Source organism: Ptychodera flava, chromosome 14, assembly GCF_041260155.1.
Source record: "Ptychodera flava strain L36383 chromosome 14, AS_Pfla_20210202, whole genome shotgun sequence".
Lineage (NCBI taxonomy): Eukaryota > Metazoa > Hemichordata > Enteropneusta > Ptychoderidae > Ptychodera > Ptychodera flava.
Window position 1 is genome coordinate 25,541,110 of NC_091941.1, and position 27,755 is coordinate 25,568,864.

Consider the following 27,755-nt stretch of genomic DNA (forward strand, 5'->3'; position numbering starts at 1 on the left):
TGGAGATCTGTTGGCAAGTTAACAAACAAACTGACTAATTGCAGTCAATGCAAGTCAGGCATGTTTTAGTGACTTTACATAATGTCATGTAATATCCAGTACAAGCTTTGCATGAACGTTGTATCGTACTTAGAATATGTAAAGTGAGCTAAACAAAAAGACCTGGCCCTCTGTCATATTGAACAGAGAAATGCAGATACTTGTTGTATGAATATATTTTGTAGCTCTCATGTTTGTTGTAAATTAATGGTATGCATGAATAGAATGTGAATTCATACTTTACCAAATACATCAGGCTTAGCAGAAGTTATAATAATGTTGCGTGAACCTCTGGGACATAATATTTTTACCATAGATGCAATATAAAAGCCAACCTTGATAAATTAACCCACATAACTTTTTTAACTGAATGTTACATTATCTAAGAATTTAAAACAAAAAACAAAATTGGAGTAAACATAGACAGTAGAAGTGAGTATAAAGTAGTCAATGTAAATGATGAAAAGCTGCTATCACAACAACAATTTCGATGCAATTCCTCTACAAACATTGTTTAGATATTACGGGCAGTTTTAAAAAATTACATAATTCAATTTTTTGTATGTATATAATCAAAAAGAAGTCCCAAGGCAATAATATTTGCAATTTTTGACCAGAGCAAACACCAATTTGCCGACAATTCTAAATTTATCAATTTGTTGTGGTATGCAAAATATAATCCAACAACAAAATCTCCACAATACTTTATGGCTGAGGTGGAGTTTTGAAAATTTTCCTTCCTGATAGTGGTGCTAGATCTTACAACTGATATTGAAAAACATGCACACACAATAAAACATTAGAAACAACACTTTTCAGTTTCCAGCGAAACACCTTTAATTAAAATAAATAAGTAAATTACTTTGTGTAAGGTTCCTTTCAAAATTGTCAAAAATTTGGCAAAAGTCATCATTGAAGATAGGAATCCGGCAGTTACATAAGATAATGTTTAGTATAAAGTTACGAATGTGATCAAAATATGTGAAATATTTTGACAGCGTATTCACTATACATGTACTTTCCCCTTCCCACTCACTATGTTTTCGTTATAATTATCACATAAAATTACTGTACACCAATCTAACTGTCAACAAAGCGTTCTCACATTCAATAAATTGGCTTCACTGTTATTAATTATTTATTCTGCACGCACACGGAGCTCGAGAGAGCTCAAGTCTAAATATAGCCCACGAAAACCAACTAAATATTATGATGAAATCTATTTACGGTCAAAACGATACTTGCAACTACGGGCTGAAATCCTTGGCACTAGGGAATTCAACCTCGGGCGGTAAGGTTAACTTTCCATATCAAAGTGACTCTATTCAATGTGTGTCGTCTGGAAGAATGTGAGGGCACAATAACATACAATGTTAACACACCTTCACTGTGTCTGGAATATTATCACTCACCGGTTGTCAACGTCATAGTTGACTTTCGAAAGGTAGGCCATTGAAACAACCGGCAAACCAGTATGCAAATTTTGAGGGCAAGGGCACATGAGGTTGAGTCTCCCAACGAAATTTGACGGAATGAACGACAAGTTCCATGCCATCAAGATCACCTGGGCCATTACAGGTTGTTTCGTCGAGTCGTGCTGTGTGGCTCGGTACATGTATCCAAACATTAACTGTGCTGAAAATCGATCTTGTTTTCCTGTTCGCCTCGACTAGCTGTATATATGAGGGAGAAAATACTATACTTAAATTGTATTGCATTAAAATATAATAGAAAATTGATACTTACCCGCCATTTTTGTATTTCAATTTCAGTTTTAGGCATCCTGCCGTCCCCCTACTCCCGCTGAGGTTCCTGCACACCTATGAATCATTTAATATTATCATCACCTGATTTGCATACGAATGTCGTCAAAGAATGTTCCACTTTCTCCGAAGGTGATACGCCCGACGACTTGATTGGGAATCGATAAAGGAACTCTCCAATCGACCATCCGATGAATCCCACGAGAATCAATCTTAAGAAGACATCAACGATAGCATAATTGAATGATCATGACCAAAAACAGATGACAGATCAAGAAATTACGATTCAAGTGTTCGCGGCAATGCAGTGTAAAGTAATTTTATCTGTAGACAGCGCCACCTCCCTCATGAAAGGTCAAAGGTTGAACAAGCGCCATTTTCAGTTGACGTGGAGAGCTCAGCCAACCTCCAGCGCGACGGTAAAAGATAGAACTGGACAATAATAAAGTAGAAATCCGTAATTATGGAAAATGATCAGAGTAGCCTTACAATATGTAGTGCACCTACATCCTTATGCTTTGACAAAAATGTGTTTATGGAGGTAGGTAAGAATGTTTACATATAGAATGCTTACCTATGTACACGACGATTATTCACTCACTCACTATCTGCAAACATTGGTATGGAAACTATCATGAAGGTGGATATGCTACACAAAACCATCGTAAGCAGTAAGCTATTCGGTTTTGTCTGATATAATGAATAGCAAAATACATATTCGTATTTTCTTTCTCTTTGGAATCAAGTTGCCCAAATTCTGTACAGTGAGACAACCGCTAACCGTTGACCGTACATCCTCATTCCAATGGAGGAGGGGATGTGAGCCAGAATGAAGCTCCATTACTTTTTATTCCACAATTATCGTAAAATTTTGTCTCTGCATCTGCAAATCAGTGGCTCATTCCATATAGGTAATAGAAGGACTCAGAATTATAACGCTACACTCATATATATCCTTTAATGTATCTGCTTATTCAATATGCACCACTTTTACTTGTTCTGGATGGCATCATCGATCAAATCATTATCTGCCAGAAGTAAGAATGATAATGCTCATAATGACATCAGCATATTAGAATTACGTGTGTTCTCCACTTTATCACAGCAATTTGAAAAAAAATTATGACGTAACACTACTCAGAGTCGGTTTGATGAAACTCTTCATGCTTTATACTATTAACTGAACAGAAAAATTAATCCATCTATAGACAGTACAAACAGATCTAAATTTGTGATAAGAATGAAGACTTGAGTGATGAAACCACAATCCTGTAAAGCACAGACCTTATCATGTTAATGCTATTTTAGCCAGAAAGTTCACATTCTACGAACACACTGGCGCTGATTTAATTTCTTCTCTGTACTACCTCCTCCAGGACAACTTTGATGTTGATCAGTTTGTTGCTGAATGTCGTCGGCATGTTCCCCTGGAGACACTGAGAGAAGACCTGGACACTTACTTCAAGTCCTTGAAAAGTGCCATGGTAGAACTTATCAACAAGGACTATGCAGACTTTGTGAATCTCTCATCTAATTTGGTGAGCTGATTTTTATTAGCTCACATTTGGTATACCAATGTGATGTTATCTTGTTTGTCAGCTTTAATTGCCGTATTGACATCAAATGAAAGCATTATTGGCATCAAATGAAAGCACATGGCATTGCCATTATTTTTTTAAGCTTCTAGATGTTGCTATTACCCTCAGAATCACATAAGTATTAGTGAAAATGTATCTCTGTTTGATTAAGAGTACCAGGTTTTTACTCTTAATGTTGGTATTGGCAACACCAATTTTTGAGTGTACACATTACTTGAATTAATTTAGACTCATATTCCTTTATTTGGGATTTTCAATGAGAATGAGAAATTAAACTCAGTTGTATTTTTGTTGTTTTCTAGGTTGGTATGGACAAGGCTATCAATAACTTATCTGTTCCTCTCGGCCAACTCAGAGAAGAGGTCCTTGTAAGTACGATGTTTCAAGACATAACATCAGCCCATATTCAGCCACATGTTTTACTACTTTTGCTGTACCAGTCATTACCCATCAGGGTAAATGATAGATAATAGAACAGTAAATTAGATCTTAAAAAAATATTATGGAACAGAAAAGCAACAGCATTTATATGAGTTACCCAGTACGGTACTTTTCAAACACAGAACCCAAACCTGATTCGTTTTGACTTTCTTCAACGCCACACTTTTCATTCTCTTTTGTCAAAAGACTGTCCGTAACGCCATGGATGAAGCCATTCAAGTTGTTGAGAAGAAGTTAGCCGCCAGGGCTGAGATCAGAAAGAGAAAGGTGGGTGATGTTTCATTCCTAAGTGAACACTCTCACTGTACTGTATGTCAGGAAAATTCAATCAGCTGACAATATATTGATCTCATCCAGGTATGTAAGGGTCCCAAATTCGACAAAGTGAGCGTCGAACTGAGCGTGGCAAAAGACAAAGTGAGCGTCAAACTGAGCGTGGAAAATGACAAAGTGAGCGTCAAACTGGGCGTGGAAAATGACAAAGTGAGCGTCGAACTGAGCGTTGGAAATGGCAAAGTGAGCGTCGAACTGAGCGTTGGAAACTGATAAAGTGAGTGTCAAACAGCGTTGAATACAAAGTAAAAGAAGAACTGAGCGTTGAACTTAGTAAGAGTGCTAAAACGTAGCGAATATGCGAAATATAGCTTGCATGGGTGCTCAGTTAGCGCGTACTGGATAGTACACGATTTGCCAGTCGGCTAATAAAAACGTGTTTACGATGATGCGCGCCGCAATATTGGTGTCATAATTACAATTAATTACAGTTTACTCTTCGTAGTCAAAAAGAATAAGAGATAGGAGTCAAGGTCCTGCAGTTGACGGACCTCGATGGAGCAATGTCAATCACTATCTGTAGTGTGCATGTACGTGAGTTGACAAATGGCAGGCAGAGCGAGGTCAAATTACGTCATTCTCTATGTGTTGACTGAGACTGAAAAGTTTTGAGCCAATCATAAGCTTACACCTGAAGCCGAAAAAATTACTGTAACTTTCATTTTTTCGGGTGAAAGATGTTCTTTTACGTTGCTGTAATTCTGAAACATTTGTGATGTTCGGGCGCAATCGTGATGTCAAATGGATAGAAAATCACAGTCATCACTGCACAGAATCCCACGTCCAAAAAATGATCATCGCATAGAGTGTCACATTCAGCAAACGCTTTCCAGACAATGTGTTTTATTCAGGCAAAGTCTAGATTGACCTTTCAACATCAAGAGTCTTTGGATAACAAGTCTGATTTATGTAGAATCATTATTGAACGTACGCGAACTGTACGTCAGTCAAGTTTAGCCACGCTGACAGGACTTCAAACAAATCAAGTTCACGGAATTTTCAGTGCTGCAGTGGGCGCAACCCTCTGAGCATAGGGAACCCAGAAGTCTGGTTGTTGTTGTTGTTGTTTGATTGTTGTTTATGTTTATTAGTCTGTTGTTGTTGTTGACCAATACAATTCAACGAACATAACTGTTGTGTTGTTGTTAATGCTTCAAGCGTAACGTAGATGTCATAAGAAACGCTACAAGGACACTATCATTACTTGGCCCGGTACAACTATCTGCTAACGCGTACACTCTCTTCATACACTTAAACAGTGTATAATTATAAAAAATGACAGGAAAATTCATGAAAATTGGTAAAATGTCCCCCAAAAATTTTGTTGGGAAAAATCACCGTCATGGATATACAAAAAATGGTACCGGTGAGCGGCGTCGCTTGACAATACGTCGGCATTTATGGCGATCAGCGCAGAAATGATCTTTGAAATTTTACTGTGCAGCCACAATAATCCTGGCACAGACACATTCATTCAAAATCATCAAAATGCAGAGTGATTTTTATCTAGAGAAGCGTGGTCCGTTGCAGCACATACCCCAGGTCCCGTCGCGACTATGGTTATCGATGCGTGCAGAGCCGTAAACTATGTCGATATGTCGGTCAATTTATATTTTTCTTGCAATTGATTATTTCATAGTGATCGCGCCAACTAGATTTGCAATATCTCTATCACTCTGTAAAAAACTACAATGCTATCAACACAAGACATAACATTGGTGTCGTGTGATAAACACATAAATATTTCTAGTTTATTCCTTGCTTACATTCATCGTTCTGTTCGCTCAAAGATCAAAGAATACCTACCATACTGTAATCTTGAATGCAGAGCTTCGGACTTCAAAACAATTTTACCAGCAGGGTATTTTATTGACACTAGCTTTATAGCAGAATGCTTTCTTTATTGAACGTGTTTATGAAGAGATGATAAACTTGATCGTGTACTTGCTTCAAGTCTGTAGGCGTATAAATATCAAAATGACATAAATTTAAGGAATAAACTTCGCCTACCCGGATGTTCGCATGTCGGGTTGGTGATAGGCTGTTACGTTGGGGTGAACGATGTGGCTGAAACGTCGCAACCCATCGTAGTAGTTAGCCAACTTTAACTGGTAATTTCAGTGCCTTCTTTATTGACTACAAGGACATTCATGCTGCTATCAAATATAGATAAAAAATAGACACGACAAATTGTCCCCAGACGCGATGTCGATATTTGCACAGTCGTTTGGAGAGCTATTCAGCTCTGGGACTATTCGCCCCATAGACGAGTATACAGAAGCGAGAAATCTCGCTTCTGTATACTCGTCTATGGGGCGAATAGTCCCAGAGCTGAATAGCTCTCCAAACGACTGTGATATTTGCTATCATGGAATGGCTCTACCGATGTATGACCAGAGTTTTACTTCCCGATCGCACAAATTGAACAAAATTTGGGTGTCGTAATTAACTGGAACTTTACATTTGATAAATCGTCAACTATTTTTTTGACATCGATTACACCTAAGACATGTTAGGGGTGTTCATGAATTGCACCTTTTTGTTAGGTATTTAGTTTGCAATATTTTACAGTAAAGTGAACATACGCAACAGTGACAACGTACTAGTTTATTTGACAAGACGTACATGCTCTCTCTCTCTCTCTCTCTCTCTCTCTCTCTCCTCTCAAAAAATACTGCAAACTGTAGCCGTTCATGCCATATACCGCTGTGCCTGCGGTATTACCGCGATCGTTAGGAGTGGAAGAGGTGTGAATGTTTCACTTCCAGTCCGTGGTAAAATGACTTTCTCATGAATATTCAGTCTCTGAGCAGCGGTAATCCTGGTATAAAAATGATAATTGTCATGGCCATGAAGCGAAATCTGTTCGGAAAGATTATCTACCCGAAACAGGGCAACAGTAACAGGAAATGTCAACTCATGCCAAATCATCAGGCGGGATTAACGACTCACGAAGTTCGTTGGGTACCGCCATAGTGAATGTATAACATCACAGTCCCACGTGGGCTATTCAGCTCTGGGACTATTTGCCCCATAGACGATTGTACAGAAGCGAGAAACAACCGGGTTGTTTCTCGCTTCTGTACACTCGTCTATGGGGCGAATAGTCCCAGAGCTGAATAGCCTACCAAACGACTGTGATAACATCGACCTGGCTTGACGCGATCTCACAGCTGATGGCAAAATTAATTATACCACATACTATCGTTGGAGGCGCCATCACGCTCAGTTTGACGCTCAGTTTAACATTTTCCACAAAGTGCTTGATCGCTCGGTTTGACGCTCAGTTTGACGCTCAGTTTGTCATTTTCCACAAAGTGCTCGATCGAGCACTTTGACGCTCATTTTGTCAATTTTTAGGGTCTTACATACCTCGCTCATCTTATATTTTTTCCAACATACGTAGGCAACCTTGCAGAGGTTACAGAACATTATTCAGTCAGTTGATAAGATGGAGAAAATCCTTCAAATCCAAAAATCAGGCGATGGATTGGAGCATGTGTCACACAGGTAAGCGCTTGTCTCATTTCCTATGATATCAGTGGGATCCTTTGTTAGTCCCCACGGACACCGTCCGGGGGGACTTATAGGTTTGGTCGTGTCCGTGCGTGCGTGCGTGCGTCCGTCCGTCCGTTCACGCAGATATCTCAGAGATGCCTGGAGAAATTTCATTCAAACTTGGTACAAGGATTACTTCATATGTCATACATATGCACGTCAATTTGTTTTGTGATACGATCAAATATGGCCGCCAGGCGGCCATTTTATTACGATTTTTTCATGTACAGAGCCATAACTCATACATGTTTCAACCGATTTTATTCAAAGTTGGTACAAGTACATTGACCTATGTCATACATATGCACGTCGATTTGTTTTGTGATATGATCCAATATGGCTGCCAGGCGGCCATTTTATTACGATTTTTTCATGTACAGAGCCATAACTCAGACATGTTTCAACCGATTTTATTCAAAGTTGGTACAAGGACATTGACCAATGTCATAGATATGCACATTAAATTGTTTTGTGATATGATCCAATATGGCTGCCATGTGGCCATTTTGTTACGATTTTTTCATGTACAGAGCCATAACTCATACATGTTTCAACCGATTTTATTCAAAGTTGGTACAAATACATTGACCTATGTCATACATATGCACGTCGATTTGTTTTGTGATATGATCCAATATGGCTGCCAGGCGGCCATTTTATTACGATTTTTTCATGTACAGAGCCATAACTCAGACATGTTTCAACCGATTTTATTCAAAGTTGGTACAAGGACATTGACCAATGTCATAGATATGCACATTAAATTGTTTTGTGATATGATCCAATATGGCTGCCGTGCGGCCATTTTGTTACGATTTTTTCATGTACAAAGCCATAACTCGGGCATATTTCAACCGATTTTATACAAAGTTGGTACAAGGACATTGACCTATGTCATACATATGCACGTCAGTTTGTTTTATGATATGATCCAATATGGCCACCAGGCGGCCATTTTATTACGATTTTTTCATGTACAAAGCCATAACTCAGACATGTTTCAACCGATTTTATTCAAAGTTGGTACAAGGACATTGACCAATGTCATAGATATGCATGTCAATTTGTTTTGTGATACGATCCAATATGGCTGCTGTGCGCCCATTTTGTTACGATTTTTTCATGTACAGAGCCATAACTCAGGCATTTCTCAACCGATTTTATTCAAAGTTGGTACAAGGACATTGACCTATTTCATACATGTGCACAATGATTTGTTTTTCGATACAATCCAATAAATTAAATTAATTGCCAATTTGCATTTACATGATGAACTTTTGTTTTTAGGGTGAATGTCCAGAAGCACTGCATCAAACTTCATAAAATAATGGTACCAGTGATAATCTATCAGTGTTATGATAAGATGCAAAAATGTTTTGCAACATCCTGTTGATTAATTCCTAGTTGACTCATTTAATGACCTTTAGGATGGTGGCCTACATTGGTTTTATGTTTTCATCACCATGGAACTCATTCTTGGCCATTGAGCGCCATCTGTATCAAAGTATTTTACACAGTATTTATCACAGACCTAATTAACCCTTTTCCTGCCAAGTCGGTGAAAATCCGCTTGAAATTCGGTGTAGCCAGAATCTAAGCACTGGTGACCGTTATTCTCCCAACCCGGTGGAAATCGGGCCCTATTTGGGTACCCCCTTTCCTGCCAAGTCGACGGCACTACGTTTTGCTATCCCCTGTGCGTTTAGGGGTCATCCGAGGAGAGGTTTTCTGACAAGGAACGCCTTTTCCCCTCGAAATGGGTTCGCAGGGAGTCGATAGACAGGGAAAGGTGCAGAAACCTGTCCGCCAGTCCCCCACACCTGAGGGGGGCTGGTTTTTTTTTACCGCTTTTTAGCGGACTTGGCAGGATAGCATGGTGACGTTTTCTGGCGGAGTTGGACGTACTTGGCTGCCTGGCACTATAGAGATTGCTGCCGAACTTGACCAACTCGGCAATGCTAATCTAGAAGGCTACCTCTTGCAAACGACTTGGCAGATATGCCGATGGTGCGAGACGAAAGTCACTTATTCAGTTGTGCGTGACTGAAAATGAGAACGTATTTTTGACGGGACGGCTCGACTTGTTCCTCCGATGGAACGGATATGAACGACTCGGAAATACCATTACAAACTGGTGTCCGACGTACTAAGCTGGGCTTCAGCTCTGCAAGTTCAAGCCAGGCAACGTCCTTCACCGCCTTGGCCGTGCCATTCAATGTACGTAGCTTTGGATTTTTTATTTATTCCATCGTCCGAAGTATTGGCTCTGGTTTGCAGGCAAACGTATCCTCTTGCCGACGCATTAGTAACTACGTACGCTGTTTGCGTACAGAGAATTCAAAAGGTGACATAAGGTCAATATGCTACGGGGATACCGCCTGCAGTTAGCAGGGACTGCTTTTGTTATATAAACCAGCTAGCAGTACAATATGGCTGCCAGGCATGTGGACACGTCGATGGCTAGAACAATGGAAGCATATTGCGTTGCACCCGTGCATCGCAAAAGTGAACTGAAGACTTGGGTGTAGTGACTGGTTATCACTGGTTAGCTGCAGCCCAAGCCATGTCGGTACAAACCCGTACCTGACTGAGGACCACTCGATTAAGTCAGTAATGAACGGTAACACTCGTAAGCCAACTCCCAACTGAGCTGGCTAAACTACGTTGAGCTGTGCTTCAATGGCTCAGCCATGTTGTTAATACAACGGCAAAAACGTAGTTTTTGTGCTACACTGCCAAGTCGTTAAGGTACGTATTCAATTGACCCTACCCTGGGGAAACAGGACAGGTTTGACGGTGCTTCTGCACCCCTAGCACGACCCTCAGGGTCTCTGACTAACAGACGAGTGAGGTGATGTTTGTGCCTAGCGGACGTGCGTAATACTGAAGGAGTTTATTTCCGAAAAAATAAACATGAAACGGCAATAAAATGACGCACTCCCAGGGGCAAACAAAGCCGGTGACCTCAATTTTTTTCTGCAGCAACCCTTGAGCTCCTTCCCCTGTCTACGGGCATGTAGAAATTATCGAAGTCTAACACGTATAAGTACGGCTAAAACTACCCTGAAAATGGGCGATTTCTGCCAAAATGCCTGGCAGGATAACATGCAGGAGAGCCAATCTTTTGCAGGCACATATTATGGGGCGGTTTTCTACTGACTTGGGAGAATAACGGACAAGGGCGCTCGGCAGGAAAAGGGTTAATGAAGAGGACTCTATCCTCTCTGAGGACATGTAATCAAAGTACCCATTATTAACAAGTGGGGACTGTGTCATCAACGATGACTTGTTCTTTCTAAACCTCAACCTTCAAATCATGAAATGTTGGTTTGGCCCTATAGCAAAGTTGAACATGTATAACAGTATTGCATCTTTAATGGACTCATAAGGTTGAAGTTTTTCACGCTTTGTCGATGAGAAAGCAGACCTTCCAAGTGTTAACTGGAAAAATCACGTTGGTGTACAATTTTGGTTCTAAGAAAAAGTTTAGAAAGATCTGGATCCATGCATAAAATTTCAGTTTCAGTATATATGTCTTTGGGAACTTGCTACCAACCTCTCCAATATGTTGTCACAAACAGATGACAAAAAAAATTAAAGTCAGTCGAAAAATGATATTTCACAAGGTCTAATACTGTAAATAGTTGACAGACCCGGACAGCTGCAAATTTTGTATCAAATTGAAATAGTTTATATATGCTGGTGGTCAAGTATCTATGTAGGTGTGGCAGTGTTGTGTAACATCTATTGACAAGAACAAATTATCCTAAATACATTACACACCATCCTGAATCTATAGTTTAGTGTCACTTATACTTTATAATATCCTAATACAGTCAGTCTGATAGAGTCAAGCTAATTTGATGAAATTATAGCTCTCTAATTTGCTCTATTTATAACTTGCATGAATGTGTACCCATAGACATTTTGTTCTACTATTATAGCTATTGCTCACAAACTAGTCCTTTCCCTTAGTTTATTGTAATTGTATATTTTGTTCTGTATCCGCCACCAGTGAACTGACAGGGCAGCTGATAGAGAGAGTGGCATCCGAGTTCAACCAGTTACAATTCTACGTGACCCAAAGTAAAGGACTGCCGCTGGTAGAAAGCATCAGGCCTGTAAGTCCAACAGTCTCTATCTCTCAGCTCTACCCCCTAAAATGGTTTCAATGAAGGACATGTTATGAATACACACAATGGAAGTTACAGTCTAAGGTGTAGACATGTTGTGAACAGGCAACATAAGCAGTTATCTGATCCAATGTAATTTCTTTATTTGTCTTCAGATAAAAGGTGCCGTCTTTCAGCAGGTGTATTTCTATGTCTAGATAGAAAATAATGTACAAACCAAAAGTAACACTTCATGTATGTTTTGTTCAATAAAAAAGGTGACATTTTTTTATCAGAGATTACAAATTATATTGAAATGCTCTCTGTGTTCCTGCATCACATTATTCTTTGCAGAGGATAGCAGTAATAACAACCACACTCCAGCTGAATTTGGAAGATTCCTTTGAGATCGGCTTGGAGACTGGAAATCTCCCAGTGTTGAGACAGTGTCTACGTACATATGCAACAATTGACAAGACCAAAGATGCAGAGATGCTGTTCAGAAGCTTAGTGGTCAAGCCATACATGGATGAGGTAAACTGAATGAACTCTGGGCACGGTTTTAGCAAGGACACAATTTTAACATTTTGTTGGACTGCTCTAATCCCTGGCACCATACTCCAACTTGAGTTCATGTTATAAATCAGATTTACCAATAAATCTAAATATATTTTTCAAGATTAAGAAATATTTGGTAAGGATAATCTCAAAGTTTTGAAGAATTAAATTTTCATCTACACCATGACGTTATTTTAGGATTCAGCATCATGTAGGAATGAATATTTCTTGCACATGGAGTGAGTGACTAATCAAATGTTTAACACACTAGGTGATATCAGAGCAGTACATCCAAAACAACCCCCAAGGACTACAAGGGATGTACAACAAAATACTGGAGTTCATACCAAAGAAGTGTCAGCACATCAGAGCGGTGACCTCACCAATACACAGGTAAGATATTGCTGAGAATTGGTGTCCAAGGAGACTGTTGGTGAGACTCTCCCTCCTAAAGGATATGTGAATTTGTCATCACGTATTAGTTTGTCAATTTTCAATACATTCTGATGTTTTTATATGCTACTGGAATGTTATATTGATGCATTAGGGATAGTAACTGTCTTTTTTTCACTCTTTCTCTTTGTCAACTGGATCTTTCTTGGTCCTAAAGTTGTTGGAAAGTTTTGATGAGACTCAAGATATCAAGAGTTGCAGGAAAGGCAACATTGTTACTTACTTTGTAACCACAGATTTTATGGTTGAAACTATTAAAATCACATGTAAAGGGATCAGAATACTTATATATATCCCATGGTATTTTTCTCTGTTTGACGTCATCGTATACAAGTGTTTTTCGCGGAGCCGTACAACTTCGAGCCGAAGGCGAGAAGTTGTGCGGCTCCGCGAAAAACACGAGTATACGATGACGTCAAACAGAGAAAAATACCATGGGATTATATATTTATCACATGAACAGTCTTCTTATTTTTCTTTTGACGTAGATGGATCAAAATTATCGTAACAAATTGCATGAATTTCGTCGCGATTTGTGTTTTACTTACGCGGATTACTTTCATTTAAAGAGTAAAGCGGCCCGTCACTCAGGAGATACTTTCATTCATAAATCCCATCAAGCTGAAATTTGCTACATGAAATAGTATCTCCACCAACCAGACATACGGTTCGGTCATGTGAACCTGTCAATCATTGTCTCGCGCTGTACCGATGCCAAGGCAAGTCGGCCATCGGTACGGTCGACATAACCTTCATCGTGCTAGCGACGGATAGCCACAGTATTCAGAGTTATTCAGAATATTTACAAATAGATTTATTAAGTAAATGCAACGACACGATCGAAACAGTAATTCTCATTCTCAGAGATTCCGTGGCTTTTCAAAATATCACACAAGTTTACGACTGTGGCGAGCGCGAAAGATTCCGCTCGATGACACACAGAGTGTACCTCATTGCATGTTTACGCCCACAACGCTGCCGTCACCGGTCTCTGCCATGCCGTGTCAACTCGTTAATCCCGATCTCGGTCGTCAATGTTTTCGTCTTAAGGATTTTGATGTTTGCAGTGACATATATCTCACCCGTAGATACATCCTAGGTAATTTTACTTGACGGAAACTCTGTTTTGAGTGTTGTCTGAGTCAACTTTTGAAGTACATCGGATTCCACAGCGCTGCAATGCATAAGCTTATAGCCTACAGCTCAACAGTTGATGTCTTCGCTAGCGCTACAACCTTACGCCGCTACAGGTTTGATTCCGAGCAAGAATTTACGGAATTTTTTGTATGATGAAGGAAATTTATCGTTGTTAGTCGAATGACTTTATGCTTGTGCCTGTATGTCGCTTTCCCGAAGATTATACTGTACTCCTTTATTCAGTTGAACTTCCGTTGAGGTGAAGATTTTAGGTTTATCGCCAACCGGGATCGCCAGGTACGACGTCCACATTGAGCCTTACGAGGCGACTCGACTGGATCGGCGGTATCCCCATTCGATTCTCGGGAACAGCTATAGTTTTAGCGACTCGAAATTTCGCTGGACATGCCTTCTATGTTTCCATGTGTGAATTTATCGGGTCACCTTTTTTGAAAAAGTGTCATGAGAGCATGGCACATGGCATCGATCACGACAAATCGGTCTATGTTCACGTCGCGACCCGCATGAAGGGTACATGCAAGAAAAAAGTTCCGGTTGATGACGTACAACAGGGGTAATTCGGATTTCTTATCCGTCCTGTTCTACGTCACACAGGTGGGAATTCGGGCCAGTTCATGTGATACAGAGGAGAAGACAAAATTTTGTTAAAATTCAAACCGTATGATTACTATCAACATCATTGAAATCACCGAGCATTTTAATTTGTCAACACAGCCTGTGTAATTTGAGATGCGCATTGTTTTTGTTGTCAAATGAATTTGTAACTAGACAAATCGTTCAGTTTAATCGATAATGACAACACTGGCTGTGTCGTATGTTTTGTCTTCATTTTCTCAACCTGAACACTTAGTCACTTTACTGCCGGCCCTGTGATATTGAGTTCCTCTCAGTGTATAAAACCATTTTGAAACACAACTCATTGTCAAAGTGGAATCACAGTGATAGTCCCAATATTGTTCTGTAATCAGCCCTTTCACCACCATAGTTTGGCCCAAAACCAATTGTTATCAATGGTGATTGCAGACTATTCACTGGGATTTGGGGGAACAGGTTAAATTCTGCTATATTAAAAGTGACTTCCTTATTCCCCCCCCCCTCCTCCCACTTCCATTGTTATTCTGAACACGTATCAGGAAATGGACTGCCCTGACCCAGGTGGCCATATGGCAAAGTATGAAAAAAACAAAAAAACAATGCTTGTATATTAAATTTACTTTACCTCAAATGCCCATCTGGCTGGTGAGTAAGTACAGGTAGCTTGAATAAACATCACTCAATGGATATATTTACTTGCCTTTTTGCAGGGCAGAGTCCAGAGTCATAAAGTCTGTCAATTCTTTCCACTTTGTGAATTCCATTACGGCAGTGTTCTCATCCTGGGGATGATTGTCTTCCATTCCAGCCTTCTCCATAGTCTTGCTTGTGTCTTCCTCATGGAATGATTTGCCAGTGGGGATGACTTCTCCTTGGTTGTCAGAGGTTGTTGCTGTTGATGTCGCCATGGCGAAATTTTCCCCTTGCCTACCTTTGTCAGACTTGAGAGAGTCTTTCTTGTCAAAAAACATAGACAGTTCTCTTAGGACAGCTGCAGTTAAGGTTTCGGAATCTTCAGATTCCATTTTGCAAGGTACAGCTGTCTGACATTCACGCCAAGAATAGCCTTCTGGAGAAGATGTGAAGATTTTTTCCTTGTGCAATCTAACTTAAATATTGCTAAACAAATATTGGTAACAATTTCAAATTATCTTTGGGTACCCGCAAGTCTGTACAGCTCTTTTGGGCGAATGTATTAAAAGATAGGCGGATATTTGCTGTCGGAAAGAAACATACTGTGTCAGTTTTGTGATAATTAAACTGACATTTTCCTACCGAAAGCAAATGAAAGTTGCAACAGAGGAACAATAGATAATTGTGCATATTTGCTTTTTGCGTGCTATTGGCTGGTATGTGCATTTGGCGACAGCTGTAGCAAAGGGGAGACCTGTTGTGATGTATACCTTGCATAGATGAGTCAGTGAACTCATGTACCTTCTATTATAGGGTCATTGCTCTCCTAACATTTGCTGTCTTGATTAATTCAGCTTTTGATTTGGAGTGGAATTGCAGACCTTAGGCAGTGTCATTCCATTAAAGGAGTATTTCTTCCCAGCGGCTTTTTGTGCATCTGAGATAACATTTGTGAGACAGTTTTGATGGAGAATGAGTGCTTTGCATTAATGACTGAAAAAAAAGCCTTGATAAGCATTTTAATGCCAGAGGTTGCACAGCGAAAGAGCGAGCAATGGGGAGGGGATCTGTTGTCGTATGACAAAGAGCACCAAAACACAGCAGTTTCATCACAATATCAAGGAACATTACAAATGATATTTTGCACATTTAGGGTTGTGGCACTGACATTACACTTTCATGTACCATCTTGATACAATATTGAGCTATGCTTCTGAAGCCATACCTCTTGCAGATTTATACTTCTATGATGTTGTACAGTCAGTATCTCTCACTTTTAGTGCATTTGTGACAATGTTGTTCTCACTGTCACTTTGGAGAGTTAACATGCTCCCAACATCCTGGCCAGCCTACATAGATGAAGTCACCAATATAAAATTAAAATACTTATGATATTATCTGAAGTGCCTCCAAGTGTAATTTCAAAGTGCAGACTACAACATTTGATCTACATATGCGAATGTAATCTTTGTGAAAAATAAAAGGCAAATCTGAAATTGGATGCACTTATCCAAATACCGCCAACCAGGCCAGGGTGTCATAGTGAACATATTGCATGGATGTGAGGGCGCTTTTCCCCATAGCATTACTTAAGGAGTAAATTGAGGTACATGATGAATGCTGTAAACATTTACGTTTCGTGTTTCTTTTAATGCAAAAGTGGTGGAAATCAAGATGTTGTGAGGGGCTATGATTTCTTAGTCAACGCAGTATGGCCAGAAATCGTCGCAAGTATCGAGGGACACACCGCATCCATATTTGCACCGGGTAATCCAGATGTGTTTCACCAGGTGAGTCAAAATGTCAGCTTTGGTGAGGCAGGAGGGAGTCAAACATACTGTGTTGTCAAATTTTGCTCCTAGCTTAAGAAGAATCAGACCTTAAGTACCATTGCTAGCTTTACTTAAAAGGGTTGGGGAAGGTAAAGGTGGAGGGGAGACTAACAAATCCTGAGATGTATTGGGAAAGAGTTATGAACAGAATGTTAACAATCAGAATATTATGCATGTACATGCTTTTCAGGACTTTCAATTTTTTTGATGACAAAATTTATTTCTCTGTCACTTGTTTGTCATTATTGTTAAAGTAAAGTTGATTCGCCCTTTTCCTTACTTTCACAGAAATATCTACTAAGCATGGAGTTCCTGTCCTCTTTCGAGAGACACTGCGGCTCCCAGGCTAGTGTTAAGAGACTGCGTGCCCATCCAAGCTACAGCACCTTCATGAGTAAATGGAGTCTTCCAGTCTACTTCCAAATAAGGTAAAGCAAATTTTAGTTAATGCTTGTCAAAATTATAGGGAGGCTGTCTTTGTTGTAGAGATCATATGGTATTTTGTCTGTATCTTATTGTTGATAGTCACAAAAAATATCAAACATAGATGAAAACTACAAGTGGACTACACCCTATGGCTGTTAAAAATGTTTTTGTTGTCAGTTATTTTTGTTGTGAGATATGTTTAATCTGGCAAAGAACCTAGAGAGTTATTCAACTTTGTCGCAACCCTTTCTGACAAATAAATAAAGTGCTTGCTGAGGTGATTCTACTGAATTTCTATCTTGTGAGAAAGTCATACAAACCATCTCTGTCATTTTCAGATTCCAAGAGATTGCTGGTTCCTTTGAAACTGCTCTGCTAACACCATTCAACAGTGTCCAAGGTTAGTATTTGAATCATCTTGAGTTTTGAGAATGTTAGGGTCCATCAAGCACAAAAAGACCCAGTTACCCTTGATTTTACAGTCTCCATGTCCAAACTTGACAACATGGATTTTTCTCTCACTTCAATATTTCTATGTGTACAAGGACAAGTCATTTCTTTTTTGCTTGAAAAAGTGTGAAATACCTTCTGAATTCCATCAAAGACCATCAGTGGATGGTGCAGTGCGTGTAAAATTTAAGCTTGCTGTCCTTTATATCAGTGCTCACCCATTGTCAACCCATTTTCAGAGCATCTGTTTACCCTCTACATATATACCCTATTTCTTGTAGATATGTCTTTAGGGGGCGCTGTATCCAACACAGAGCATTTTACTCAAAATAAATTTTTTTGCAAATATTCATTCAATTTCATTAACATTTTAGCCCAAGATTAAAATATTGTTTGGGCCCACCTTTTAGCTTGTCAAGCAGTCGTAAGTTGCATGATAAAGAAGTGTTACTTTATGCAAATGTATGCAAATCACCCGATTTCCTGGTTTCTCTTTTCTCCCAAGATTTGCAAAAGAATTTAACTCCTCTCTGGCTGGGTCAGATTTTCTAAAAGTTTCACATTATGTTCTTTAAATGCTATATAACAAAACGGCTATTTTGTTTGCAATGAAGTTCTTACATTTGAATAAGAGGCATTTTGATTTTGCTAATCATGTTTTTAATCACTTTTTTGATTTAGAATGAGGATAGATAATCCAAAGTAAAACAGTCCTTTTCTTCCTACATATACTCTTGTTTCAAGTGAAATATTACATTTCAGAAAATGGTATCAAGTTTTTGACTTAAATTAATTTTCATCATTGATACAAAAATTGAAGTTTTTTACCAAAAATATACACCCTTCATCCTTTGAGTATACTATTGCTACCATACTAAGCTTTAGATTCTCTGCTTTTTGAAATATATAGTGAGGGGGTTTCCTTGTCTTCTTAGATGAGAAATATTCTTTTGAAAAAAACTCTGTTGGCAAGATGCAGCTCCACCGTTAGCTGTTCTGCATAGTCTGTGAATGCGTTCATAGTTTCAATACGTTTCAAGATGCCAAACAGTAAAGCCTGACCATCAAATAACACAAAATGGACAAACTTTGTTCTCTCAGATGATGTGTACTTTGTTCTGCACCTCTAGACTTAATACATTCTATTTATAGAACACATTAAGGCTGATGGCCTTTTGCATTTTGATCAAATAAATTATTCATATCAAAAATCACTCATCATGCTCAACAAGAAATTTTCCAGCCTCTCATAGGACATTAAAGTGGAATGCACTTAAATTACAGATATTCAGACTCTCAAATTTTCCAATAGACAATGTTGTGCTGTTTTTTGTGGATTCATTTTGAAGTTTGTAAAGTAAATGAATTATCATTCTCGTTTTGTTTTTGAAAATCAAAAATGTAATTTTTCCCCCACAGAGTTAGCCTAGGGCCAATGACCATTTTGAGTTTCAAATATTTGTAAATTTGTATCTCTAGTGCCCAAATTTGCATGGTGATCCCTGAATTTTTATTCATGATTTTGACAGAGAATAGTTTTGATCTTTTTTAGGAAAGTGTGAGGAAAAATTTAAGTCTTTCATTTTCGAAGCATGTAGTACCTTATAACTGTGTTTGATCTCTGCTTTTGCTGCTACTAGTGCTAGTAGCTGGGTGCAACACAGTTAATGCATCATCCTCACTGAACCAAGGAGAACATTTGCAATGTGTTTCGCACCATTTATGAATCACGCACATTTTCTGACAGATGGTCATCAATAAAACATCCATTTCTTCAAGAGTCAAATGTAGATGTAGATGGGTGACATATTGTTAGCAAGAGGATATCTGCTTGATGTCAGACACAACATTTATAATAAATTTGTTGTAATTGCAGAGTGTATGACATGGAGCTGGTACTTTAGAACAGAAAATGAAAGAAAAGAAAAACACTTATCATGGGCTGACTTAAATATTGTGCCAGCATGTATTCCCACATATTGAATTCTGTAGTACTGATACCTAAAATGATATAATTTATGGAAATATGTTGAAAATTATTTTTGTGCAGGATTTGTATTATTATATTGTAACCCAGGGTCCTGAAAATCACAATCCCAGTCCAATATGACCTTTGACCCCAGCAATTGTTGTTGTTTACTTCAGAGGAGTCCACGTTTCACTTGAATGCGACCCACACCCTGTGGCAGTGTGTCACCAAGTGTTGGGCGGATAAGATCTACTTGCCAGCGCTCTGCCACAGATTCTGGAAACTCACCCTCCAGCTCCTGTCCAGATGCTCCATATGGATTCAAGAAATATATGATAAAGATGTAAGTCCCAGTCCATGGGAGGAAGTTGCTGAGTCAGTGAACGTTTTTTCCCCCATTTTCTGGTACACAGGTCCACCCATTGTGTGTAAGATAATAGGAATATTCCAAAGTGTGTTGGTTAAAGGGTAAACAGATAGCATTGACCACATGTATCTATGATTCTCAAAGAAGCGTGGCTCTCAAAACCCTGATTAGCCATAAAAATAGGTCAAAACAATGGTCAAACATTAAATGATTTATTGGCAATTAAGTTTGGTGCAGATGTTAAGAAATTGTTTTCAATTTACTGCGTAACTCTTGAAGTGTGACATTACGTCAATTCAGTGACGGCGACTCACTTTCATTGATGAATATCGATAGGTCACGAATCATTCACTCTGTACAATCATATCACATGCAGTAGACATATTGTTGTATTGCATATATAAACCAATGCTTAAGAGTGTTCCTTGTGTGAACTGACAATGAACTTGACCCCTGTGCTACAGATGTCACCAGAGAGTAAAAAGCAAACCCCTGGACTGCAGCATGAAGACGCTGTCCCAGCAAGTCCGCCTATCACGCTGTCACAGCTGATTTCTCTGATATCTGACTTGGATCAGATCAATGCCAAGGTCAGTATCAGTCACAGATTTTACTAAATTGCAATGTTGATTTGACATAGTAGGAAATATGCAATAACATTGTCAGGAACTGTATTGAATTTGAAATTTCATCAGGTTTATGTAGAACTTGATTTTGCTTTTGGTGAGAGGAGCAGCTTGACCATAAATCAGCTGATGTCATGTTTCTGGGATTATGCACAGATTTGTTCGAAATCTTGGCAGTGCGTCTGAGGCTTTGATAGTTCGTGAACAAACTTTTAATGGTAGTACTGTTTTACCTCACAGCTACCAGATCTTCTCAAGGACATGATGCAGCCTAAACTGACAAAGCTCAACTTCAAAGACTTCAGTGTCATTGAAGGTAAGTACGTTGAACTGTTTTGTCAATTACAGATGCATCATAACGCAGTTGAAAGTCGTTACCCAGTGTATCTCTGCCATATTATGTTTTAGGACATTGGGTGAGAATGCACGTTTTGGGATCTAGACTAACGTTTATGAAACTAATTTCTCTTTGTAACGTATTCCACATTAAACAATTTGGGAAGCTGGCTGTGAAATTTAAGTATTCTATGGTGTGACAGAGACTTGCTTAAAAAGGTCATGTTTGACTGTGCCCTTGATTTCAGAAGCCCTGAAGGAGGCACAAGAAGCCATTGTACGACTCATACCGGACATCACAGAGTACATCAGCAGTGAAATTAAAGTATCTTGCAGCGTCCACTTCAAGGCTGTCAATGATATACCAAGGCTTTATAGGAGAACAAACAGAGAGGTAAGTGTATTTGGAATGATTTGGAGGCGCATTCTGATGACCCTAAATGTTTTGTTTTGCTTTACAGTTTGTCACAACCTACGACAGAAATTATCGCTCTGATGGTTATTCAGACAGGTGTAACATTTGACAGGCTACTTCCAATTTGTACAAATATCAGTGACTGGCTGCCGAGACTAGCAACCATCATCAAAAAACACTTCTTCAAAGCAGGCATGACGTACACTGTATATCAATTGTACTCTCATATTAACAGAACAGATCACGCACACATTCAAAAAGTTCTGTAATATCATGTTAATTGCAAAAGATACAGCTATACACAGCATGTGAACCGTGCCGCATGCTGTGAAGAGATTTTTTTCAGTCTCAGCCTTGCAGGAGGTCACCGATAATTGTTGCCCATTCAACGATTTGTAGTAAATTCTGAAAATATCTTAACCAGTTAAATCACAAATTATGATAAATTTTTTAATAATTTTCTTTTCTAGAAATTTCATTTCCGGTCCCCCTTATCAGCTGCCAATTTATGGTTTCATTTCCTCTTACCAAAAATGCCATTACAAATATAAATAGTTTGAATAATTTAGATGAACAGTCAAGCAGCAATTTACTTGTGAAGGAGTCTTGTACTTACATGTCAAGTTCTATCATGAAAACCCTGATATTTTATAGGCCACAAAGAAATTTCATGCTGAATACAATATTCTATATGTTTGTATAATCCCACAAATTAAGATCATTGTTTTGGTTATTTTACACAAAATTGATATAGGTCAATTAATTAGGTCAACAGGCACCGGGTGTATCACTCTGTCTGCTGCAAATGTGAACACACAAGAGATCAAAGTATGACCTATGACCCTTTGATGATTTTATGTAATATGATCGATCAATGGTTCTATGATGTAATGGAACAACCAATGGCCTGTTTAGTGTGGAATTTTACAAGTGAATTCTGTCTTTCTAGGTTACCCGTCTTTTTCTCACTTTGAAATACCCAGTTTTAGGATGAAGAAAGTAACAAACCATGGAATCTAATAATAATCACCTCAGCTATGCTTCAACTGTTTTAATCTTACCTTAATTCTCATTAATGCTCAAAGTCAGATCGTATCAAACGTGAAGCGAGATTGGTTCATGTCTACAGCTGTTTCTGTATGTTATTTCTAAAATATGTGCCATGCCTTATATTTATGTGAAATCCTTGGTTTAAAGTATAAATTGCTAAAAAAGGTCATTTCCATCAAGACTTCTCAAATCTCACAACTTGTCATCATGCATGTATCAGCTTACCTGTCAAATACATTCAGCTCTTTTATTCTAGTACAAGGTGTCTGTTTACATTTCATCAAAACAGAATCAGTCGGCTGTGACGCATATCTAGATTCATGGAAATCCCATTTGATTTCTCTCATATTGACCTATGGCCTATTTTCTCTGATGTGACGCTTTCCCATTTCAGGTCCCCAGCAAGTCTTCCGTCTACGTGGATAACGTCGTGAGACCCCTGAAGGTGTTTTTAGAAGAGAATGGTGACAAGTTGTCACAAGAGAGACGAGACAGATGGTTGGTTAGCATTTTAACTCACCTGACCAAGGAGTAAGTCAATCAGTCTATAAATTCTACTGGCATATGGTTTAATCCTGTTATGTGTAATCATATACCCTCAAGACATACTGGTTTAAGGTAGAATGCACCTCTGGGACAGATATTCAGACTCTCAAACTTTTACAATTTTTTTCCTGATCTATCACTTGTGGGGGCACATTTTAAAGCTCTTTGTGTAAAAAATTTTCACCATAAAATCGAAATTTTTTTTTTCTGCATTGACTTAACACAGGGATGGTGACCATTTTGAATTTCAAATATTGGTAAATCTTTGGTAATTTGTTCTACAGGACTAAAATTTTAATTGCACTGTGACCCCCGATTTTTGTTTGTGATTTTGAAAGAGAGTGGTTGAAAGTTTGAATCAAAGTGTGAATCAGTCAACTAGAACCCGGAATTGTTCTGCCGATATTGGTTTAAAAGAGTCAAAGTTTTGTATGAGAGAGCTAGAGTTATTTAGGCCCACTGTAATTCTAAAAGTAATTTTCAAAAAACCTGAATCGTCACATCTGTGTTGATTATACTTTTGCCAAAGAGTATACGTAGAATTTTAATGAATCAAATTTGCCAAACCAAGTCTTGTAAGATGAAAGCATGAATGAAAGTTGTAAATACAGAGTCATGAGAGACTGTTCAATAGTTTTGAATTCTTAGGTGTATGAAATATATGTATTTGATATTGCACTCATGGCATGATTTGACTCCAAAATTTCTCAAGGAAACAATGATACAGAAGTTTCAGTTTAACGCGCAAGTTATGAAATTTTGCCGCACTGCTCACATAGAATCTACATGATGTAATGAGAGTCAGTGAGGACAACAGTCACCTTTTATTGGTGGTAACGTTTCAACTTTAATAAACACACAGGTACCTAGGAGTGACCACGGACGTTCTGGACTCGGTGAAGAAGATGGAAGAAAGTCTGAAGAAACTCAAAATGCGCAAAGTGACGTCTGTCAGCAACTTCAGTGCAGACGGAATGAGTGACGACGACAAGATCAGACTTCAGTTAGCACTAGATGTCAGGCAGTTCTCAGAAACTGTAAGTACCGGTACATACCTGCTCCGGGCAGTAGATATTGATATAAGGCAGGACATATTTTTCGGTGGTCAGTGTTTTCTCCAGGATGCAAATCCCCCTATCTAATCAAAATCCCCCTGTAAAAAAAATCACAAGTGTACTATTATTCCCACAATCAGAGCTAAATCTACCCAAAATCTTCAAGCAGTTGGGGGGGGGGGGGGGGGGGGGGGGGGGAACGACATTTCCTTCTTGTGACAGAACCTGGAGAAAACACTGGTGTTAGATATTACAACTGCTTTGTAATTATGAGAAGTCTATGCGTGTTGCAATTTGATACCACATATAGTTTGCAGTAATTCTCAGCTGTTTTTGCCTGAATGAAGCTTTTATTCAACATTCCTAAATTAATGTGCATTGTTTACATATGCAAATATACTGATGACTCCTTATCAACGGAGCAAATCCACATACCCAGTCCCTGGGTTGGTGCATATAACACAATAACCCATCTTTTCATTCACAGATGGAGCAACTTGGCATATCCAGTTCCGACGTACCGTGTTACGATGAGCTCTCAGCGCTAGTCAAATCAGCTGCAACTCACTCTTAACGACCAAGGACTAGATCGTGATGACTTTCCATTGGAAATCGCGCATTAAGATCGTGTCTTTCTGAACACTTGAGACCACTCACTGACTCTATTGTCTACCTGTAGAACAATAACAGTGCAATACTTGTGAGGGACACTGAGTTTTAAAGCCCAGTTTCAACCTCCCAATAGCTCAGCAGACATCTCTGCCACGGTATCCAGTGCCACGCGAAGGGCAAAAGATTTGCATGTTATATATGGGGTTTTAATTTTGATATTCCTCCATAGAAACCACTTTGTACAGGGACTTTGTGCATGAGTATAACAGGGTAAAAGGTAATGTTGGAACACATGAAGGGACAGTTTAGGTCTGCCAAAGTCCGTAGATGTCACAAGATTCTGCTATTCAGTGTTTCACATATTTGAAGCATCAGTGGTGTGCTTTGCTGGAAGACCTCGTATTGTGGAAGATGTATGGAACATCAGCCCACTGGGTTTATTTTCAGGGCAGTAAAAGGTTTTGTAATCTTATAGCTAGACAGTGACATACTCTATATTCTGGCAGAAATTGCCAATTTTTGTGATAAGATGCTCATTGCGTGGGAAGAAATGTCCTTAGTGTCAACAAGATGCTTGTCAACCAGTATAGTGCATACAGAAGTTTGACCAAAGTAAATTGGCAGGTGCTAGGGATGGGTTTTTTCGACAGACAGGGGCCGGGGAAAACAGACTGGGGTGGGGGAAACAGACTGGGGTTGGGAAAATAGGCAGTTACTGGTGGTGCAGTAAATTATGTCAAACGCTTCATGATTTCTGGAGCATAGTACTTCTTGACTGAGTCAATATTTACTTTGTATATTGTGGTAATGTATAATATGAAGAATAAAAGTGGTACAATAATGGTAGCTGGTGCTGTTGTTATTTTTTAATGTCATAAGGGTTTCAGATTACCTGTCCAAACTGCAATGTTGGTCTGCCCATTGTTGTATGTTTTTTACCTCATCAGTTGTGTTTATGTTTAGTATTTCTTGTATCAGAATTGTCTACCCCGAGTACATTGTTTACTTTACCGGTAACACTAAAAATTCATATCATGGTTGAATCAAGCAAATTACATGTTGGTGTCAGTGAGTCGTTCTGCCTTTCAATCAAAAAACGCTGAAACCCGTCCACTTCAAAAACTCAAAAAACAAGGACACCCCACCCCTCTTCAAATATTAGCAGGATGACACACACACCATGCAGAAGAAAGCAGATTAGGCTCTGCAATACTAATCTTAACAACCCTGATGTGGTTTTTGCAGACTGAGGCTGTACAGCAGAAGGGCCCCAAGCATGCGAGAGCCTGTACGCCGAGCGACCGCGGTTTGCAAAAACTGTATCAGGGCAGTAATGGTTCTATCATATACCTTATGGAATGATAAATATGTATTAAAAAATATTGTGCAAAGATTTAGAGATAGAAATCCATGCAATGTCAAACATTTATTTTTGTAAATTTTTCGGAAAAGTGATGGCCGTATCCTGTGGCGTATTGATATACATAATGATGTCACTTGTTTACCGGTAGAACTTGTAGAGCAATGTATGTTTACCAACAAAGAATGAGGTGTAAATTGAGGTGTAAGAAGAACGGTGTGGTGTAATATCATAAATTTTATTCCTCCGGCAGGGAGATGAGATCATCAGTAAAAAGCTTTGATAGAAAGAAATATTGTGCCTTTATATAATTTTATGAGTATTTCGCAATGAAATGACCATGTACTTGAAGCTGGGCGATAGGTGACGGCTAGGCTTAGCTGATCTGTTGCATGATCGCACTCGATCTAATTTATATTCACTTCACTTTCAAATCTTTCAAAAACACAGACATCATCGATAATGTGCTTAGTCAGCACTTGAAACTGAGAAATACCACCTGATTTCGCTAACTTCACTGTCGCCCGTACAATCAAAATGAGGAGACGTTCAAATCTCGCTCTGGCTTTGTTTACAAATGAAACGTTTGCTGATAGCAACGCGCTTATAGTAACCAGAATGAAACTAGCTCCGAAATGCACATACTTGCTCATATTTGGGCAAAGTGTGCTTGGGTGTGATATGGCAAATTATTACAAAAATATGAGGGCGTCTTTTCCCATAGCGTTACACAGGAACGTGGCTCTAGGTATATGATAATGCCCAAAAGGGCTTTAGCAACTAAAACCTACATGCGTTTTTTTTGTGAAAAAGATAAATTTTATTACAACACAATGGTAACTATGAATGAGTTGAGCGAACAAACAAAATTACAAAGCAACTTGTCTGAAAAAATTAGTCATTTATGTAGAAAAGAAAGAAAATATCAATAAAATCATATCATCATATGTATACGCGTGTTCATGATGCATCTTTCCAGTCATACAAAGCTTGAAGACTTCATGATATAACCATCAGCTTTGTTCATCATCTTCTAAGTGAAATACAATATACTCATTTAGGAAGAAAGATAACATTTGAATTGGATTGTAGGGTAACTTTATTCCCATCAAGAGTAGCTGAATTTCTAATATTCCAAACTCTGTATGTGTATTTTACAAAGGAAGTGATACAGTATATAATGTCTGATGTTGCATTATTATCATTTTAACATTTTCAATTCATACAATTGCTAATCATTTGATAATGGTATTGTTATCAAATTATGTTTTCTTACAAAGGAAGAAATGCATTTCTGCCAATTTTCATTTGCGTATTACACTCAAGTACAAATATGGCATTTTCCATCACTTATTCCAGTAAATATTAAAAGTTTTGGCCATGCTTCTTTTAATTAGGCCTCTGTGAAATATCTTCCAATTTAAATCATTCACTGAATTGCTTACAATTCTTGTTGAATTAAGATGACTGA

The 27,755-nt window shown here is 38.7% G+C and overlaps 2 protein-coding genes across 3 annotated transcripts in view; one reads left to right on the forward strand and one right to left on the reverse strand.

Annotated features, from left to right (window-relative positions):
• LOC139149899 (synaptotagmin-16-like) overlaps positions 1 to 1,924 on the reverse strand; it is a 57,847-nt gene extending 55,923 nt beyond the window's left edge. Inside the window, exon 1 of the mRNA XM_070721924.1 lies at positions 1,786 to 1,924. Coding sequence (XP_070578025.1) covers positions 1,786 to 1,792 — 7 coding nt within the window. The 5' untranslated portion in view covers positions 1,793 to 1,924. The remainder of the gene's footprint in view (positions 1 to 1,785) is intronic.
• Positions 1,925 to 2,063: 139 nt separating this feature from the next.
• Positions 2,064 to 25,770, forward strand: LOC139149898 (conserved oligomeric Golgi complex subunit 2-like). 2 transcript variants are annotated; one of them, XM_070721920.1, is made up of 18 exons: positions 2,064 to 2,343; positions 3,179 to 3,340; positions 3,703 to 3,768; positions 4,028 to 4,108; positions 7,581 to 7,684; positions 11,748 to 11,853; positions 12,199 to 12,378; positions 12,674 to 12,795; positions 16,901 to 17,030; positions 17,361 to 17,500; positions 17,837 to 17,898; positions 20,094 to 20,260; positions 20,749 to 20,874; positions 21,151 to 21,226; positions 21,495 to 21,640; positions 23,106 to 23,242; positions 24,120 to 24,294; positions 24,800 to 25,770. In XM_070721920.1, exons 1-18 carry the CDS (start codon positions 2,266 to 2,268, stop codon positions 24,884 to 24,886), a joined length of 2,145 nt encoding a protein of 714 aa, XP_070578021.1. In that variant the 5' UTR covers positions 2,064 to 2,265; the 3' UTR covers positions 24,887 to 25,770. The 2 variants fall into 2 exon arrangements, with proteins under 2 accessions (XP_070578021.1, XP_070578022.1); XM_070721921.1 differs by having other exon boundaries at positions 2,211 to 2,347.
• The last annotated feature ends 1,985 nt before the right edge of the window (positions 25,771 to 27,755 follow it).